The following is a 17,732-nucleotide window of genomic DNA, read 5'->3' as shown; positions in this document are numbered from 1 at the left end:
AGAGCCTGCTTTCAGACAGAAATCAGCCTCATCAAAACAAACTCTTAGGGGCACCTGGGTGGCTCAGTGTCTGCTTAGTGTTTGAGCATCTGCCTTGCTCAGGTCATGATCCCAGAGTCCTTGGTTCAAGCCTCACATCGGGCTCCCTACAGGGAGCCTGCTTCTCCCTCTGTCTGTGTCTCTGCCTCTGTGTGTGTGTGTCTGTGTGTCTGTGTCTCATGAATAAATAAATAAAATCTTAAAAAAAAGAAAGACTTCTGGCTGAATATTATGAGAACCAGGCTGGAAATGCAAACTGGCACAGCCACTGTGGAAACAGTATGGAGGTTCCTCCAAAAATTAAAAGTAGAGCTATTGTGTGATCTAATAATCACACTACCAGTATTTACTCAAAGAATAAGAAAACGCTAATTTGAAAAGATACGTATACCCCTATGTTTATTGTAGCATTGTTTACAATAGCCAAGATATGGAAGCAACCCAAATGTCCATGGACAGATGAATGGATTCAGATATGGTGTGTATAACACGGTGGAATATTACTCAGCCATAAAAAAGAATGGAATCTTGCCATTTGCAACAACATGGATGGATCTAAAGAGTATGAGGCCAAGCAAAATAAGTCAGAGAAAGACAGATACCATATGATTTCACTCATATGTGGAATTTAAGAAACAAAACAAATGAACAAAGAAAAAAAAGAGACAAACCAAAAACAGACTGTTAACTATAGAGAACAAACAGATGGTCACCAGCAGGGAGGTGAGTGGGGGGATGGGTGAAATAGGTAAAGGCAGTTAAGAGTACACTTTTCATGATGAGCACTGAGTAATGCTAAATCACTGTATTGTACACCTGAAAGCAATCGAACACTGTACATTAACTATATTGGAATTTTTAAAAAAATTTTTAAAGGGACAGCTGGTATTCTATTACACTTGAGTTGGACTGACACTTTATAATTTAGCTGTCCAGATGCACATTTTTTAATCAAAATATAAAATTAAATTTGCTTTGTCCAAAAAAAAGAGAGAGAACCAGACATGATTCCTTATGCGGTTTACATATTATTTATACAAATAAGAATGATGAGTAGTGGACAGTGGGATTCTCATGTCACCTTTTTTTCTCTTTCCTTATACTCCTGCTACCCTCTGCTAGATTCCAGGCTGTTCTCGGAACCAGGCCGTGCCCCTGTCTCTGCTGATACTTGTGTTCAAAACTTACTCTTTATCATCTGTGTTGTGGAAGAGCAGTGTTTTTCTAGTGCAATCCACAAAATGTTGACAACTTAATTCACTTATGAAACTCCCTTGGGACACTTCCCAAAAACATCATGTAACAGCCTCCATCCCTGCACACACACACACACAGCAGCAGCAGCAGCACCTCCCTCCAGACGCCTGAGTATTCAGAACCATTGTGACGTGGGCCACACAAGGATTCCATTAAATACCAAAAAAGACAAGGATGGATAAGGGACACATCCTGCTGCCTAGAGCAAGAGCGGCAAGTATTTTGGCTAAAATCCCTATAAAGCATGGTGGTGCGATGGAAGGGAAGAGACTCATTCTTCCTGAGCAGGTGGGGGAAATGTCACTTGAAGATACGATGCTGGAACAACATTGTAAAGACTGAGTGGCCGGGTAGGGCCAGCTGGGGAAGGGGGTCTGCGAGAAAGGAACGATATGGGTGAGAATGCAGTGGTGCACAAGCAGGAGCCGCCTGTTGGGGACACAGTGGGCAGCTAGTTCTGTCGTTTTGTTTGTCGCTATGGTCGCAGAGCGTGCATGGACCATACCTTAGTAACCAGTTTTTTCTTTGGGATATTTGATTGAGGTTTTCTTCACACCTAGTAAAAAGGCTGCAAGGAATATATTTGTACATATACTTCTGAGAACTTTATGAAGATATAATTTACATGGCCTAAAATTTACTCATTTTATATGCATGGTGCGATAATTTTTAGTAAATTTACCAAGCAATGCAGCCATCGTGGCTCTCCAGTTTTAGGACATTTCCATCACCTCAAGAAGAGTTCCTGCTTTTGGTCGAACCCTGTTCCTACCGCCAGCCCCAGAGAAGCGACACATATCATTTTTAAAAACATGTATTTGGAGGTTTGTCTTTGATATTGATTTCAGTGCTTCCTATAATAAAGGGTATGAACATTTTTATGACTCATAGTACATATTATCACCAAGTGACCTTTCAAAACCACCATATCATTTGACGCTACTGCCAGAGTGATAGAAGAGCTACATTTCATTGTGTACGCTCAAGAATCAGGTGTCTCTGTTTTTCAGTAATATCTAATTATTTGATTTGTAATTTTTGATTGCTGAAGCAGACCATTTTTCTGCTTATGTGTTCCCTGGTTTTACATCATTCTGAATGAGTTCCCGGTTTGTACCCTTCCCTTTTACTGAGATCCTCTTACTGTCCATCTTTTCTTGGTATGAGCTTCTCCTATCACTTATTTACACATTGTATGCTACAGGTATTTTTCACATTTGCCTTTCGTTAGATTTTATTGTTTTTTTAACCTGCAAAACTTCATTTTCACATGATGTGTGTGTGTGTCTCTTTATTTTCTTGTGTTCTTTTTCTGTCCCTTTGTATAAGTTATTTCTCTTTCCCTGAGAGCTATTTCCCTCTCCAGAACTTTGACAGAAGTTCTGTTGTATTATTGTTAAGATTTAACACATCCATTCTCTTGGAATCTGTCATTCCTGGTGATTCCTTTTTGTCAGATACTTAATGCTTTCCTCTCTTAGGCTGTATATTTGGGATATCTTATTCTATGCAGGTGATGTTTTTGAGGAGCCCATTTTATTTTATTTTTAAAGATTTTATTAATTTGAGAGACAGTACATATGAGAACATGAGCAGCAGGAGGGGCAGAGGGAGAAGCAGACTCCCTGCTGAGCAGGGAGCCTGATGTAGGGCTTGATCCCGGGACATTGGGATCATGACCAGAACTGAAGACAGACATTTAACCGACTGAGCCACCCAGATGCCCTTATGAGTCCATTTTAATAAAATGATGGTGAAAGTGGGATCCTTGCAAGGGAGGGAGACCTAGATGGAGCCGTGTTGTTTGCAGATGAGGGACCAAGGGGTGCTGTTGGTCTGCTAAAAATGATCCTCTGGTTCCATAGATTAAGCCATTCTTTGGGAATTGCAAAGAGGCAGAGTTTGGGATCAGCTGTTGAACAGTATCATGGGCAGCTGGGAAAACTATCTGACATGTTCCAGCCTAAAAGAGAAGGCTCCCTGTCTGGACTATGGTAAACGGAGGCCCATCCTACATTAGATGCAGTGTAATCTAATGGGGTTGGAGAGGGAAAACTCTAGGCCCCCTTTCAACTCTGAAACTTTGCAACCGTAGACATTTTTCATCCTTTCATTCATTCAGCAAATATTCACTGAGCATCTCACATGTGGCCAACATTAGTGTTAAGTCCTGGAGATGCAGCAGTGCATAAAACAGTCACTGCCCACTTGATGCCTCTATTCAAGAAAGTAAGCAGTTAATAGAGAAAGGAATTACTATATTAATATCAGGAAATTATAAGTAATATAAATAAATATGATGCGGACTAAGGGAGGTGCTATTGTGTATGAGGTGTTCGGGGAAGACAGGGAGGTGGTGTTCGAACAGAGATCCAGAAAATGAGAAGTGATGTGTGTAGGGAGGGCTGAAGGCAAGGGGAGCCAGTCAGGACGGAGGAAGAGGGACAAGCACGCGAGTGCCTGGCTTGTTTGAGGACCTGAGTGTAACTGACTCATTCAGCTGTGGGCCCAATTTCTCACCTAGACAGTTTATTCACTGCTGCATCTGTTGCTGTTATTTTTCAATATCGTCATTAGAGCTCCAATTTATTAATTACCTCCCATGTGCCAAGCTTTGCTAAACACCTTATGTGTATTACTTCTAATTCAGCAACACTGCATGGTAAGTCCTATTGTCCCCATTTTAGAGTTGGAGAAATGGAGACTCCCTGCATCCTCTCTGGAACATCTGTATAGTTGTGATCTACCCCACTGGCAAAATACTCAGTTCACAGCTGAGGATTATGTGCTTGATGTTATTCAGTTATTAGGCTGAATGCACACAGGTCTACAGAAATGTACTGGAGTCTTCCAAGATAAAATCATACCCGCACCTGGACAGCCAGCCCTTGATTATTTGTCTAGTTAAACTTTTTTTTTTTTTTTTAAGATATTATTCACTCATGAGAGACACACAGAGAGAGGCAGAGACATAGGCAGAGAGAGAAGCAGACTCCCTGCAGGGAGCCTGATGCAGGACTCTATCCCTGGACCCCAGGATCACCACCTGAGCCAAAGGCAGATGCTCAAACACCGAGCCCCCCACCCCCAGGTGCCCCATCTAAAGACAAAAGCACTGTAGGTACTTCGGAGGAACAATTCTCTTGTTCGAAGTCACTCTTTGAGCTGCTTGTCTTTGAACTGCAGAGTTTAAAATTTAGGATAATGGTCTTTCCTCTGTTCCTTATTATCCCTAATTCTTAGCCTGGACATTTCAGCAAACAAACAATCCTCACCACCCTAGAACCTCAGAAATGTCTGTCCTGAGTTGACATAAACTGAAGTTTCCAAGGAGATAACACAGACAGCTGACGAGAACACAGAAACCTATACAGAGTAGGACGGTGGTGGGGAGAACCTCCGTAGGCAGGAGCTCCTCGAGATGTCGGAGTCCACACCAAGAAGCCCCTGTGGTTCTTCAAACAACCCTCCCTGGGACTTTCTAGCCTTCCAGCTTGGGGGCTGGGGGTCTCCTAGGGATCTTGTTCCCCATAGCTTTCAGTGAGTCCTTTGTACAAAGTGGAATTGTGTCTCCCAGCCCTACTTCTGCCTGCAGGAAGCATCTCTACAGACATCCCCTTTGTAGCTCTGATGGGGCAGGGCTGCTGCCTCGATTGGGAGAATGGCCATGTTCCTCTCAAACCCAGCTCCCTCCCACCTCTGTCTTCTGACAGCTGAAGGTTTTCAGGTTCTCTTTTTGGCACAGTTGTTTATACATGTAAATGAGACATGCAGTCATGTTGTGGAAGGCCTGCCCGCGTGTAGGTGGGGTTCCTGTGACGCTTCTCAGGTCCCCTGCTTAGAACAGGGCCAGCCCTCTGGGAGCTCTTACTCTCCATTGCTTGGATTTCCAGGTTTTCCATCCATGAGATATTTGGTTCTCAGAGCTGCTGGCAGGTGATAATAACCAACACAGAACAGATGTGAATTTGAATTTAGTTGTCAGCTCACTGCATTTGTAACCAGAGGCGGAAGAAGAGCCCTGAGGTCTTGGGTCCCTGTGAGGTTTCCCTCTAGATAACAGGGCGCCAGTCCCCCTGGCAGGATTGGTGTCAACAGTCAAGGAAATAACATCTACAACACAACTGATACCATCTTCCTCCTCCTCTTCATGGCGATTATCATTTCTGAGAAGCAAATGCTCGGGAAATGATGATTGCATTCTTGGGTTTGCACAGGCAGCTGATAGAGATTTGTCCCTCCAAAAGGGGTGCTCCCTTGTGCTAACAGTAAGCAGGGAGGCTCTGAAATGCTCCGTCTGCTGTGTGAACCCCATAACTCATTTACGGAATTGGAGACACTGCTTTGGCCATGAGTACAGCAGTTCACGTACTTGTGTAGCTGCCTGTGTGTCACCACATGCGGGTTCTTTCTTGTGGGTAAAGTGCCATCTGAACACCACACTGACTGGCTGAGCCTTTGATTTGCAGCCTCATTTAGACAGAAGGGAAGAGCCTTAGGTGTCTGCCACAGAAGTTTTATCCAAGCTCACAGGGTTCCTGTGTGAGGTAAAAGGCTGAGGTGGGAAGAAGGGCTCCCGATATCCGTCCCATCAGTTTATGACTATGGTCCTTACTAGCAGCCACAAGGAGGGAGGCCCCTGTTCCCCCGCCAGGGAACTGACCCAACACAGGGTTTATGATAACAGTGATTGCAGTGATAGCAGCAGCTAACCTTTATGGACTTCCTCCCAGACAGTGTTTTCCCCATTTAATCCTGATCACAACCCTGAGCCAGAGACCATGATTATCCCCAGGAAACCAAAGCCTGGTATTTTGCCTGTTTTCACACAACAGTGTGTATATCCATATAGACACTGGATATGTCCTCTTTCCTAATAAAACCAGCATGAGCCCTGACTTTCCCCTCCAGCTAAACACCCAGTGCCCCCTTGCAGGTCCCCTCCCTGAACCTCATGAGGTGAGGACCTGTGGACAGCATCACCGGATACGTTTCTAGCATCATGCTGCTAGGTTTGGATGTGTCCTCTTTCTCCCATTGAAGAGTTACACTCCCAACCATCAGGGTTCACAAGGTCCTCCTTTCTGGCTCTCCAGCATGTGGCTCAGAGGGTCTCCTGAGTGGGCCGGGCCAAGGCCAGGGACGGCATCTGCTTGGGCAGTGTCGCCAGGGAGGCTGTTGATGAGGGGTGACTAAGTGCACACATCTCTCCTCAGGGAGATTGGTTACCCAGTTTCTTGGCCCAGGAGATGTTTTGTGCCACAAGTGAAATCAGCCTGGAGGTGACTCGGGGCTCAGACACTCTGCAAGTCGCAGGGGTGAGAGTTGGCTATCTGACAGAGGAGGAAACCAAAACATGCTCCTTAATGAATCACATTTGAAGAGAACACGCAATCTGGGGCCATTTAGCAAGGGGGCTGGTGGACCCCAAAGACTTCATTGTGTGGCAGCATTTTCTTACCAAACACACATGCGCGCACACACACACATAACAGGCATTAACTGACGTGCCAGGCACTATTCCATCACTTTACAACTAGGAACTTATTTAATCTTCAACAACGATGAGAAATAGGTATTAACTGTTTTCTCTACCATACAGATAGGGAAACTGAGGTACAGAGAAGTAACTTGATCAAGATGCCAGAGTTAGTAAGTCCCAGAGCCAGGATTACTGGCCGGCCAGATGGTACAGTCGTTCATTATGATGATGCTCAGCTGTTAGGAGAACGTGAAATCGGTTCAGTACACGAGAATTGTGACAAAGAAACCTGCAGTACGTTGGAGAACTAGTTTTATGCAAAACTAGTTTATTTCCTTTAAGTTAACTTTTAGGAAAAAGTTCCAGTTATGTAGAGGATTCTGTTTTTAAGGGAATATTTGCCCCCAAAACTTAAAACATGTAGTGTGTGTACAAAGAGAGAAAGGTTGAAGGGTACAAATCGTATCAATACATGACCTTTTACAAAGCCCTTATCTAGAGTACTGTGATGCAGGCAGGGCAGGTGGTCTTGTTCTTGTCCTATCACGAGGGACTACAGACCAAGAAGCTGAATGCTTTGACCAAGACTACCCGGCTGGTCAGATAGGACGCTCGAATCCCCATCCTAACCATGCCTTCGTAGAGTGTATAACCCACTGGAGAGAGGAGGAGAAAATGTTCAAAAGTAACAATTGTACATAGTCCTTAAGCCTTCAAGTGACCTGTTTTGGTAGCAAATGAATCAAAAACATTATCACTTTTCTTGTGTGTCCTACGCATACCAACCAGAGTCCCAGGTTTGTTTCACAGATCTCAGTGAATCTTTGGGATTTTTTTTAAACCCCTCTTTTAATTTAGAGTGGATTAAAACTAAGGCATCCTTGGATGATACCATCCCCTTCTGTAAAATTATAAATTCCAGGCATGGAAATAACAGCCATAGAATATGAGCAGCCCTGACCCCAGGCGAAATGACTTGTTCGTGGTTTATTTCAGTTTCTCTCGTTCATGAGAACTTGGTCTCCTGAATAGGTCGTCCATTTGGTAATTTCTTGGTGAACGACCGAGTCTTGTATGAGTCTGATAGAAGTTCTTACCAACATAAAGTAAGGGCTTATTGGGGGCTCCGTAAAACTGCTGTGCCTGGAGCCACGTCGATAAATCAGCCAACACATCTCGCAACTTCCCTTGTGCCCAGTCGTCACTGCTAAAGCCTGAGTTCTTTTCCAGGGGGACACACTGAGAGAAAATTGTTGGTGATGAGCTGGCTCGGGCTCTGCTTTGAATTTCTCACTCACATGCCCTCCTTTTCTTTTCCCCTGAAGGGTCGAGATTACTGCTCGGAAGAAGAGGATATCACATAGCACCGATTCTACTACTCAAACCAGGAGCGACTACTGTGTAAATAGGTTACACCCCAGTTGAAATCTTTGCAAAGGTCGGTTCTCTTCAACGAACAGCACTATAGCAAAAGAAGATCGTTCCATATCGTATGCCCCATTAAATTACAGTGTTTCTTAACGAACTTGCAAAGGGATATTGCTAAAAACAAACAAACACACACACACACACACAAAAACTGTTATCGAACTTTCTTTGTTGCTGCTAGTTAAAACTTGTTGCAACTTTTCACTTGTGTCCAGGTATGCAGCAAAAATCTGCGATTTCACCTTAAAGATACTGATGGTTTTACAGATGCTCTCCAACCTATTTTCTCTAAGATGAGGTAGTGGTGAACTCAGATATCAAACTTCTGTTGTAGAACTCTTCCGCTTCTAAGACAAGCGTCTCCTTCCCTCTCTTCCCCCTCCCTGTCTCTCCTGAGCGGTCCAGAGCCTCGCTTCTCACTGGCAATGTTGCGCTTTGGAGATGGGATGGTTGCTATGGCAAGCCTTGTTTCTCTGCTACGAAGAAGTAGAGAAGCCATTGTCCATTACAAGCATGTTGTGACGTGACTCCCGGAGTGACATGGGAGGGAGCAGCAGGTGGTTTCATTTACTAGGTATCTGAATCGAGGATTAAGCTTGCAACATTGGCTTTGCTCAGATGCAGACGGAAGTGTGATCACAATCATTCTGAATCCCTCTTCCCCACTTTTTTTTTTTCTAAGAAAATAAACATTTTACTGTTTTTATGTATCCTTGTCTTCTCCCATTCATCCAGTTCGGTGTTTTACGGTGATCCCGGGTGCAGAAAATGAGCCCTTCTTTGCAGTGACACCGATAATTGACCCTCATGGCTCCCTACCCTCCCATCAGCCACCCACCTCGTGTTAGCAGGGCTGCTGGTGGTCAGAGGAGACGAGAGGACACTCCTCAACTTTCTAGGAGGGCCTGAAACCACCCTGTTATCTTTCATTTTGTTAGCAAGTAAGCCATCCTACTTCCTCGTTCTCCCCCTTCCAAATGTTCCATGAGCCTCGCCACTCCCTTCTACTCAAGGCACTGGCCAGGACAGTGCAAAGCGTTTGCCTGTTGGAAACGTAGTACATTGACACTGGTGATGGTATTTGGAGATGCGGAAGCCAAAGCCCTAGGGCAGTGTTGGGGAATGTTAACTTGTGGGTTTGGTAGAGTTTATTTTTCCATATTATATGAAGAGAACAATCTCTTCTCAAAGACAGAAGTAATATTTTTAACAAATGTTGTCACAAGTAAATAGCAATCAAAAGGAGAAAATAACTTTTGTATTTTTTTAACGCGTTTGATAGCTTTGACGAGGATTCTCTTTGTTACTTTCGGGCGGGGCACCCTATGAAATGCTAGGCCAGCAGGCCCGGTTTGGGTTTGTTCCACAGAAACACAGAAGGAGCACTGTCTGTTTCTCTCGTGGGGTTTGAATGTGAGGGGCTCAGGATCAGCCACGCTGCCAACCCTCCGAAGGTGGGTGGTTATTTATCCTGGGGAGCTGAGAGCTTACCTGCCACAGAACAGAATAAGAAGCAAGATTTGCTCTTGCTGAGAAGATGAGCCTTGACTTTAAAATCCATCTGCATAATGGATGGCACCATTGATGTGCTAATGGTGAGACTCCTTCTGCTGTTAGACCCGGGGGCACCGAGAGGAAGGAACCTCAGTCCAGTGCTACAGAAAATGGACTCACATGTTAGCAACAAAAGCCCTTAATTCTCTCAGCCAGCAGCCGCTATTCTGGGGAGCAGCTGTGGTTGTTACATAAATAGAGATGCAGCCAAAATTTAAGGCTTTTTATCCTGCTTCAAGCAGAAAAATGCAGAGAGTCAAGTCGCCTAGGGGTTTACGTTCCCTTTGTATGGTGTTTGGCCAAAGGACTAAAATAGTTTTTCCTCAACTGTAAATGAACTGCTGAGCCCCACCTGAAACTTGTCCACGTGGGACTCTGTTCACTGTTACGTGATTTCTGATGCTTCTCAAGCAAGAATGACTAAGCATCCTCCACGTGGCTCCTCTACTTGGTGTCTCAGACAGTGTCTTCCCAGAAAATCACCCCCTGCTACCCAAAGATGACACATGCTTTTTTTATCATTTTTTTTCTAGTCCTGTTTAACATTTTACATGATACACATGTACACAGAGCCAAGTGTTTCTTGGGATTTTGACTTTTGAGTGTTTCATAAAACTAGAAGCTGGTTCCCGAGAACCAGGGGCTTTTCACCTGGAATTCCGTCTCCCAAGTTTAACTCTTTGACGTGCAGACATGATTTCCTCTGCAGACAAATGTTGGTATATCTAGAAATAGATCTGGGAAATGGGGTGGATGAGTGGGTTGGCATGAGACGCTTGATTATGTTAGCAACACTCAAAACTGTCTTGTGTTTCCATCGTTTCGCTTTAATCATAAAATTGTCAAGTGATTTGTGTTTGTACTTCGTTTTATTATGCCTTCTGAAAAGGGTCTAATGCAAAAATATTTTGCCTTTATTTCCGCCCCTGCCCCCCCCCCGCCCCCCGCATATCTGAACATGAAGCAGATTGTTCTAGATACAATGAAAAGAATCGTCCACAAACTAGTGGCTTCTGGCTGAGGATTCAGGGAGATGGAAGGAGGGAGGGAGGGGAGTGGCCTGGTGGACGGAGGGAGAGAAAGGCAGGACGAGGAATGGACTGAGAAGCACTTAGCAGAGAGAGTTGATAGCATGGCCTCGCGTTTGGGTGCAATTCAAAACCCAGCTGCCTGGCGGCCGGAGGGCAGGGCCAGCTGTCAAGACGATTTGCAGCTGGATTGCACACGCCCTCTGGGCTCTGGAGTTGTAGGGGTCCGGCAGGAGGATGCGCTGCTTGCTTTGGCTTGGCGGAGATCCTGGGATCGCGGAGTACTTGCTGTCATAACGGAGTGCGTGCTTGTTACTGGCGGACGACCTCAAAGAGGCTTTACCTCAGCGAGGCCTCAGCCCCAGGCTGGAGCATCGAGGGGTGCTGTGGGGTCTATTTAGGGACAAAGAGCGTCCGGAGTCCGGAGGCAGGGAAACTAGGTCAGCCAGCAGCAGCAGCAGTGCCCCCCACCCCCGGGCCTGCGGGGAGACTGGCGTCTCCCCCTCCGCAGAGCCCGTGGTCCAGCCTGGGCTTCTCTGCTGACCCTCCGCGCTCTGTGCCTGTGGTGGCGCTGCCGCCGGCCCGGGGCACCCAGAGTCAGAAGCGGCCGCGCCTGCAGCTCCTCCGCCCCCCGGCAGCCCCGGGTGATGGCGCCCCCTCTTCCATCCCATTGGATGCCATCCTCCCAACCTCATCGAGAACTTTTTTCTCTAAGGGCCAGACTCTCCCGGAAGCCTGCTAAGCCCAGAGATTGTCCCTTTCGGGAGCCTTGCCTCGAGCCTGCGCTGCGGGCCAGCCGGTTGATTACAGGTGCTGCGTAGACGCGAGGCCGGAATTTTAAGAGCGCTCCATCCCGACTGGTCTTAGGAAGGAAGCCCCGTGAAATGATGTCCCTTTCGTAGGAGGAAGAATGATCAAAGTCTTAATCCAGGAAGATACTGACTCTGTATCTTGGGCTCCAGGACTCTGAGATATGCTTTGTTTGAAAAGCAAAAGGATTGGTATCTAAGGCAGCCTCCCTCCTCCCAACTGCCAAATTCAAAAACAAAGCAAAAGGGAAAGTATTAGATTTTGCACTGTGTAATTTGACCGAAAATCTGCCTTCCATGCTTTTGCCCCCGGAAGGCACTTTCAGAATTTCATTTCTCTGTACCTCTCAGAAATGAAGCTTTTTGATGAGTTGCACAAAACCCCAGTAGGAAAAGAAGACCCAGTCTGGGAGAGGCCATGTGTATTGAGGGGCATGATGAGACAGACGGTGGCAGGAAGCAGGGACCTTGGCTTCTGGATGTCCCCTGCAGACCTCCAGAGCCTCACGCACCCGCGTGAAGCTGGATCACGTAGGCAGCTTTCTTGCTGCAGATGTCCTTGCAATAAACCTTTGGGATTTTGTGAATGAGTTCTAGGGATTGGCTTCTGCCAATGAATGGATGTCTTTTTCCAAGGGGAGGGGGAGAGATGTCCTTCAGTCACCTTTTCGAGTGTCTCTGGAAAAGGTCAAAAAAACAACAGCAGAAAACAAGGATGCTGGGTGAATGTATTTAACTTTTGTGACCAACCTTAACTCACTAGCTCTACCACGTTTTTCAGGAGACTCTTGTACCTTATCTGGGATCGGATCTAATCTTGGGGAAAGAGGAAAAGGAACTAACATTTATTATTGATACTCACTCTGTGCCAGATACTGTGCTAGGCATTTTGTGACTGTCTTGTTTCATCTTCACCACTATCCCGTGAAGTAAATTTGTGACCCTCATGTTCCAAGTGGCGTCTCGTAAGTACAGAATGCATCTGTCCGACACAAATGCCCATGTGGAAAGAAGGGAAGATGTCATTCAAGTATTTTCCGAATTGTTTTATTATTACTATGCCCTTTGCAACACTGTGAAAAGAACCCTTTGGGAGCTTCTGCCTTCCAGAATCATTCTTTGGCTCATCACCAGCTGGGTCTGCCGTGGGGAGTGTTTTACTTGGCCTTCCCGTATCTGATGAGCTACACACAAACCACGAAGAGGCCAGTGGCTAACAGAAATTTAGTGCCCAGAAGAGAAAGGCCTTGGGGATATAGGCACATGCCACTCTTCTTGGAATCCTTTCAAGCATCTGGAAAGGGAATCTGGTACTTTTGCAGTGAAATTCCAGATGCAGCCAGAACAGGCCTTTGAATGCTGTGATTTCTTTCTTGGCTCCCAAGGCTTCATTCATCCCAGACTGCATTGTTTTAAGGTAAAAAGCCTTATTAACCTTGCAGAGAAGTATGGAAGAACCTGATGGCCCAAGGTAGACACAAGGCCTGGAGCATTGACTTGAATCCTTTCTTGTGGGCCAGAGCTGGATGTCTCTTTTTGATGTTTGAACCGGGTCTGTATTTTCCAGGCCAATTTAAGCACTGCAACTAGATGTGAATCTCTTTCAAGACCTTAGATATTTTGGATGGTCATCTAATGACTTGGACTGCCATTTAAATAACGGGTCCAAGGTCAGAAGAGCCCAAGAACTCCCCAGAGTTCCTTTCCTTGCTTCTCAAGGCATGTCCTCTAGAAAAGATGACTCACATCTCCATGGCAACTGTTAAAGGTGCTGCCTAGAGGGGACCTGCCCTCACTCCACTTGAAAGAATCAAAAGAATTTCCTTGTGTAGAGGGGGTGCTATGTTCAGTTTTCTATGAAAACTATCCCCAAGATCTTGCCTCTTTCAAACCTGGCAGCTGTCAAATTCCTTCAAGATAATGTGGGAGGTTCTCATAAGCCAGAGAAATGGCTTAAATTCAGCAAGATCCATTACTAAACCAAAGGCCTCATTCTAATACTGTCTTCCCCCTCTACCCAGAATTCTCCCTTTTTCCCTTTCCTGGAGTTATTTTTAGTCCAAGGCTTTGAACTTGATTGAGTAAGATTTAAAAGCAGTAAAAAGAACGCTATAAACTCAGCCAGAACTGCCGTCCGGGTCTCTAGGGTTGCAAATGGCTCTAGAACCTTTGAGGCCATTTGGCCTAGACCCAGAGGTGATAGAACAGCCCCTTTCTTTCTGGCATTTCAGTCCAGACCCTTGAGGACTGTACTTTCCTGACAGTCAAGTGAGCGAGGGAAGGAAAGCTTCGCAATAGATTTCAAGCCAGCTTTTCCATTCAAACAAGATGCAAATTTATTTTTAAAAATCCATATCTATGTTCCTGGAACAAAACCAGGCAGCTGCCTTATTAGGACTCTAAATTCAGATCTATTTTCTTAATGCACACACAGACACAGACAGATACTTAAAGAAAGTATAACTACTTTCTTTATTTCAGTATCACTGAAATACTTCCAAGGAAGGGCTGCACTTTGCTTTTCATAATCTCTAAGATAACATCCAGGAAAGTATTAGTGTAGCTCTAATAATGGCAAAACAGGAAAAGCTAGTGATCACTCTAGCGAAACTTTGAGTTAGACTCAATGAGGAGGACAGAGGTCTGGCCACCTCACCCCGTGCCCCCTCTGGACCAGGATGCCCAGCCACTGGCCTGTGTGACTCCCTTGGGCCTCTAGCCTAGGTATTGTGGCTGGCATCCTGTCCCAAGCCCTGGTGTGTAAAGGGCACATCCCTCAGGATACATGCCAGGTCCAGCCATATACAACCACAGCGTTTCTCACACACTCTCGTGCCCATCCAGCGTGGCCTTGACTGGCAATCCAGCAGTTCCACTAGGAAGTTCTGACACCGATGTGTGGATCTAGGGCCCCTTCACCTAGGTTGTCCCAGGTGTAGCATTTTTAGCATTGCCTTCTCCAGTGTGGAAGACGCATTCATTCAGCAGGTCGTTTATAGAGCCCCGAGCACGATCGCCTGTAATACCCTGCTAAACCAAACATAGCTCCTGCCCTCAAGGAGCCCACCATCCGGGAGACAGATGGTGTGGGAACCGCAAGGGTCAGTACCGGGTGCTGCAGGAGCATCTCAGAGTGGCAGCTGCCCAGCGTGAACAGTCAAGGGGCTTCCAGAAAGAGGTGACATCGAAGCTCAAGTTTGTCAGAGGACTGAGGGAGAGCATTGCCAAGGGCCTTCGGGGCTCGGAGGACAGCGTGGGACTTGGTCCAGAGGAGGGACAGTGTAGGCTGTCGGGCTGGCGTGTAGCAAAGCAGCCGGAGCTGGAGTTGAGCAGGAGAGAGGACGAGGTGAGGGCAAGCAGTCAGCTGGCTGGTCCCCCAGGGCCAGGGGGCTTCACTGTGGACCGGGGAAGAGGGGAGGGATAAGGAGCCGTAGACCATGCTCTGCCCTCTGAAGCAGAGGTCGTGGCTGCGGCCACCCAGAGACGTAAGTGTGGTCAGCACCAGGGCCCGATTTGCCCTCTTGCTGTGCAGGCACACACTTGCTTGCTGAGACTATCTGTTCTCGTGTCCTCTGCCCCCACCCCTCCCGACCCTGCACAGCCAAAAGCTGTTTGAATTCAGAGGCTTTAACCTAGGCTAGATCTTGCTTAGAGACCTATAGGGGACAGTGCCTGGTCATCGTGACCTGTCCCTAGAGCCGCCAAGGCTAAAAATACCTCTGGGTAGGAGGCTGGCATATACCCCGGGATGAAGGTGCTCCCTAAGATGAATCCATGGGAGGCAGCAGACGACTCCCTGGCTTAGAGTGACGCCTTCATTCATCTCCCCAAAAGGCAGCTGCCCTGGGACAGCCTTTCCCCGGGTTAGGTCATGCCCTGTGGCCAAGCCTCTGCTATGCTCGGAGCATGCACCCGAATCCTGCCAAAGAAAGGTGATACTAAAAATTTTTTTTAAATTTAAAAAGCACAAATAAATTGTATGCACATGGAAAACACCTGCCAGCCTAGATAGCCACTGTGGACCTCGTGGGGACAGGGGGGCCACCGAGCTCCAAGCTCTGAGCCCTCCGGTTGTGAGGCAGGGAGCCTTGGGGAGAAGCAGTCTCTCTGTGGAGACTACTCACAGTGCCTTTAAGGTTTTCCAGAGAACCTATTTGGAGTACAGAGCATTGGGTTCTTCCCTCCCCCAACCCCACAAATAATTAGAAATTCTATACAGAGAAGAAAATGAATTCGATGAATCAAAACACTAGCTGTGAGGCAGCATGGTTTCTAGAAACTTAAGAAAAGGCTCAAACAAGTGACATGGTTTCCCTGAGACGTTGGAGGAATTTGGGGACTGAAGACACTTTCCTTAGTTCAGCAAGGTGTCCAGGGATCCCAAAGGGCCCTGAATATTTCTTGGGTCCTGAACTCTTTTGCAAGACCCCCACCCCTGCCCTTCTGGGTGCAGCCTGGCATATTCAGCAACACCAGCCTTCTGGACCCGTGGAAAGATTTTAACTCAAACACCCACTCTTTTCCCAGATATCCCACTGGCTCCTTGGCTGAGGAACTTCTAATTCTGTGTCTTGGGGTTCCCACTCGAATAGCCCACAGGCCTAGTCCTTTCTATTAGAATTTGGCCTCACACGTACCTGCCTTGAAATTAAGGTCCTGTAGGGTCCCCTGGGTGGCGGCAGGGGGGTGGTCCTGGAATATGGCCAGGTCTGCCTGAGGGCACCCCCTCCCCATTGGCTGCTCCGGTCCAGGAAAGGATCACAGTGCCTCCTTGCCAGTTGTCAATGGCTGTGTGTTTGCTCTGTGTGTTGTGTTTTATCTGGAAATCAGGCCTTACATTCAAATGAAATACCGTGGCAGATTCAGGAGGCCCAGCTCTCAGTTGGGTCTCAGGGGTACCCGGAAGTCTCGCTCCTCTGAGCACCTACACAGCTTCCTCGGGTAGGCACAGAGCCCAGGAGGGCAGCCTCCCCAGCGCTCAGCACGCACGGGAACTCCAGAGAGCAGTGGTTGCCCATTTATTTCCACCGCACATGCCTATCAGCAAAACCTCTGTGAGATGCACCCCCTCTGTACGTCTATTAATTTATTTAAGGCATATAGTCATATACTCCTGAACTAATATATTAGACTCATAAAAAGTATAAACGTAGACCTTTTAAAAGCATAAGATACAAAATACTATACACAGAGGTTCTGGTACTTTCTCTCTGAACACCTTAGGGGGACCTTGAGTACCCCCTGGTGTGTGCACACCCACTTTGGACACTACTGTTTTAAGAGCAAGTGAGCACACCTTCGTGGCATCCATCCCCAAACCTCTGTGCTGGCACACTTGGCCTGCAGAGTAAGAAGGTCTTATGGTAAAATCCCCAGGAGCTTCTAATCTGGGAGACAGGGCAAACAAACTCTTCCAACAGCATAAATTTAAGTACTGAAAAACCTGCCCAACGGGAGAGCTGTCCCCGGACAGTGGTGGCTACAGGTGCTAAGAAAAGATCAAGTATAATGTCCAGAGCAGGGGGATCGCTCCTCTTCCCTCTCTGGGTCTCCAGAAGAGGACATTTGGCAATATTCCCAGCTCTCTCATGATTGGATTCTTTGAACCCTCCAACTGCTTTAGCAGTATGTTCCCCACGGCACCAGTGGGTCCACGTCGCTTGAATATTATTGTTGATTTGACCACCAAGATGTAATGATGATTCTGTTCCATTTTGAAAAGGGTCTGAGAAAGTGTACAGGTCTAATTATATATACATATTTATACATGTGTATTTTTGTTTATTGTTACATTTTGACATTGGACTTTCTATTAAATAATTTTTAACAGTTGACCTGGCTTTGTTCTTTTTTTTGCCTTTCTTCTTCCGTGGGCCTCAGCGGGGACCATTTAAATGTCCCAGAAGATCTTGTCCATCGACTTGTCTCTCTTCTTCCCTGTTCTCAGTACAGAGGGCCTCTCCTGTCCATGCTTCTAACTTCTGTTTTTACAGATAATGTGCTGCATCAGGCACCCACTTGGAAAACCCGCGCTTTGTTTCCGCTGCCTCCAGGTTCCCGGGGCAGCCCACTCAGTCCCATCAGCTTCCACAAATGCACAGATGTGATGCAGTTGCAAGAATGAGCAATAATTAA

The 17,732-nt window shown here is 46.6% G+C and overlaps 1 protein-coding gene across 4 annotated transcripts in view; it reads left to right on the top strand.

Annotated features, from left to right (window-relative positions):
* Nucleotides 1–17,429, top strand: part of C13H1orf21 (chromosome 13 C1orf21 homolog) — a 227,404-nt gene extending 209,975 nt beyond the window's left edge. For all 4 annotated transcript variants that reach the window (XM_026001177.2, XM_072733178.1, XM_072733181.1 and 1 more), the window contains one exon: nt 8,104–17,429. In XM_026001177.2, coding sequence (XP_025856962.1) covers nt 8,104–8,142 — 39 coding nt within the window. In that variant the 3' untranslated portion in view covers nt 8,143–17,429. The remainder of the gene's footprint in view (nt 1–8,103) is intronic.
* The last annotated feature ends 303 nt before the right edge of the window (nt 17,430–17,732 follow it).

Source organism: Vulpes vulpes, chromosome 13 (assembly GCF_048418805.1).
Source record: "Vulpes vulpes isolate BD-2025 chromosome 13, VulVul3, whole genome shotgun sequence".
Taxonomy (NCBI): Eukaryota; Metazoa; Chordata; class Mammalia; order Carnivora; family Canidae; genus Vulpes; species Vulpes vulpes.
This window is presented reverse-complemented; position numbering and strand designations above follow the sequence as displayed.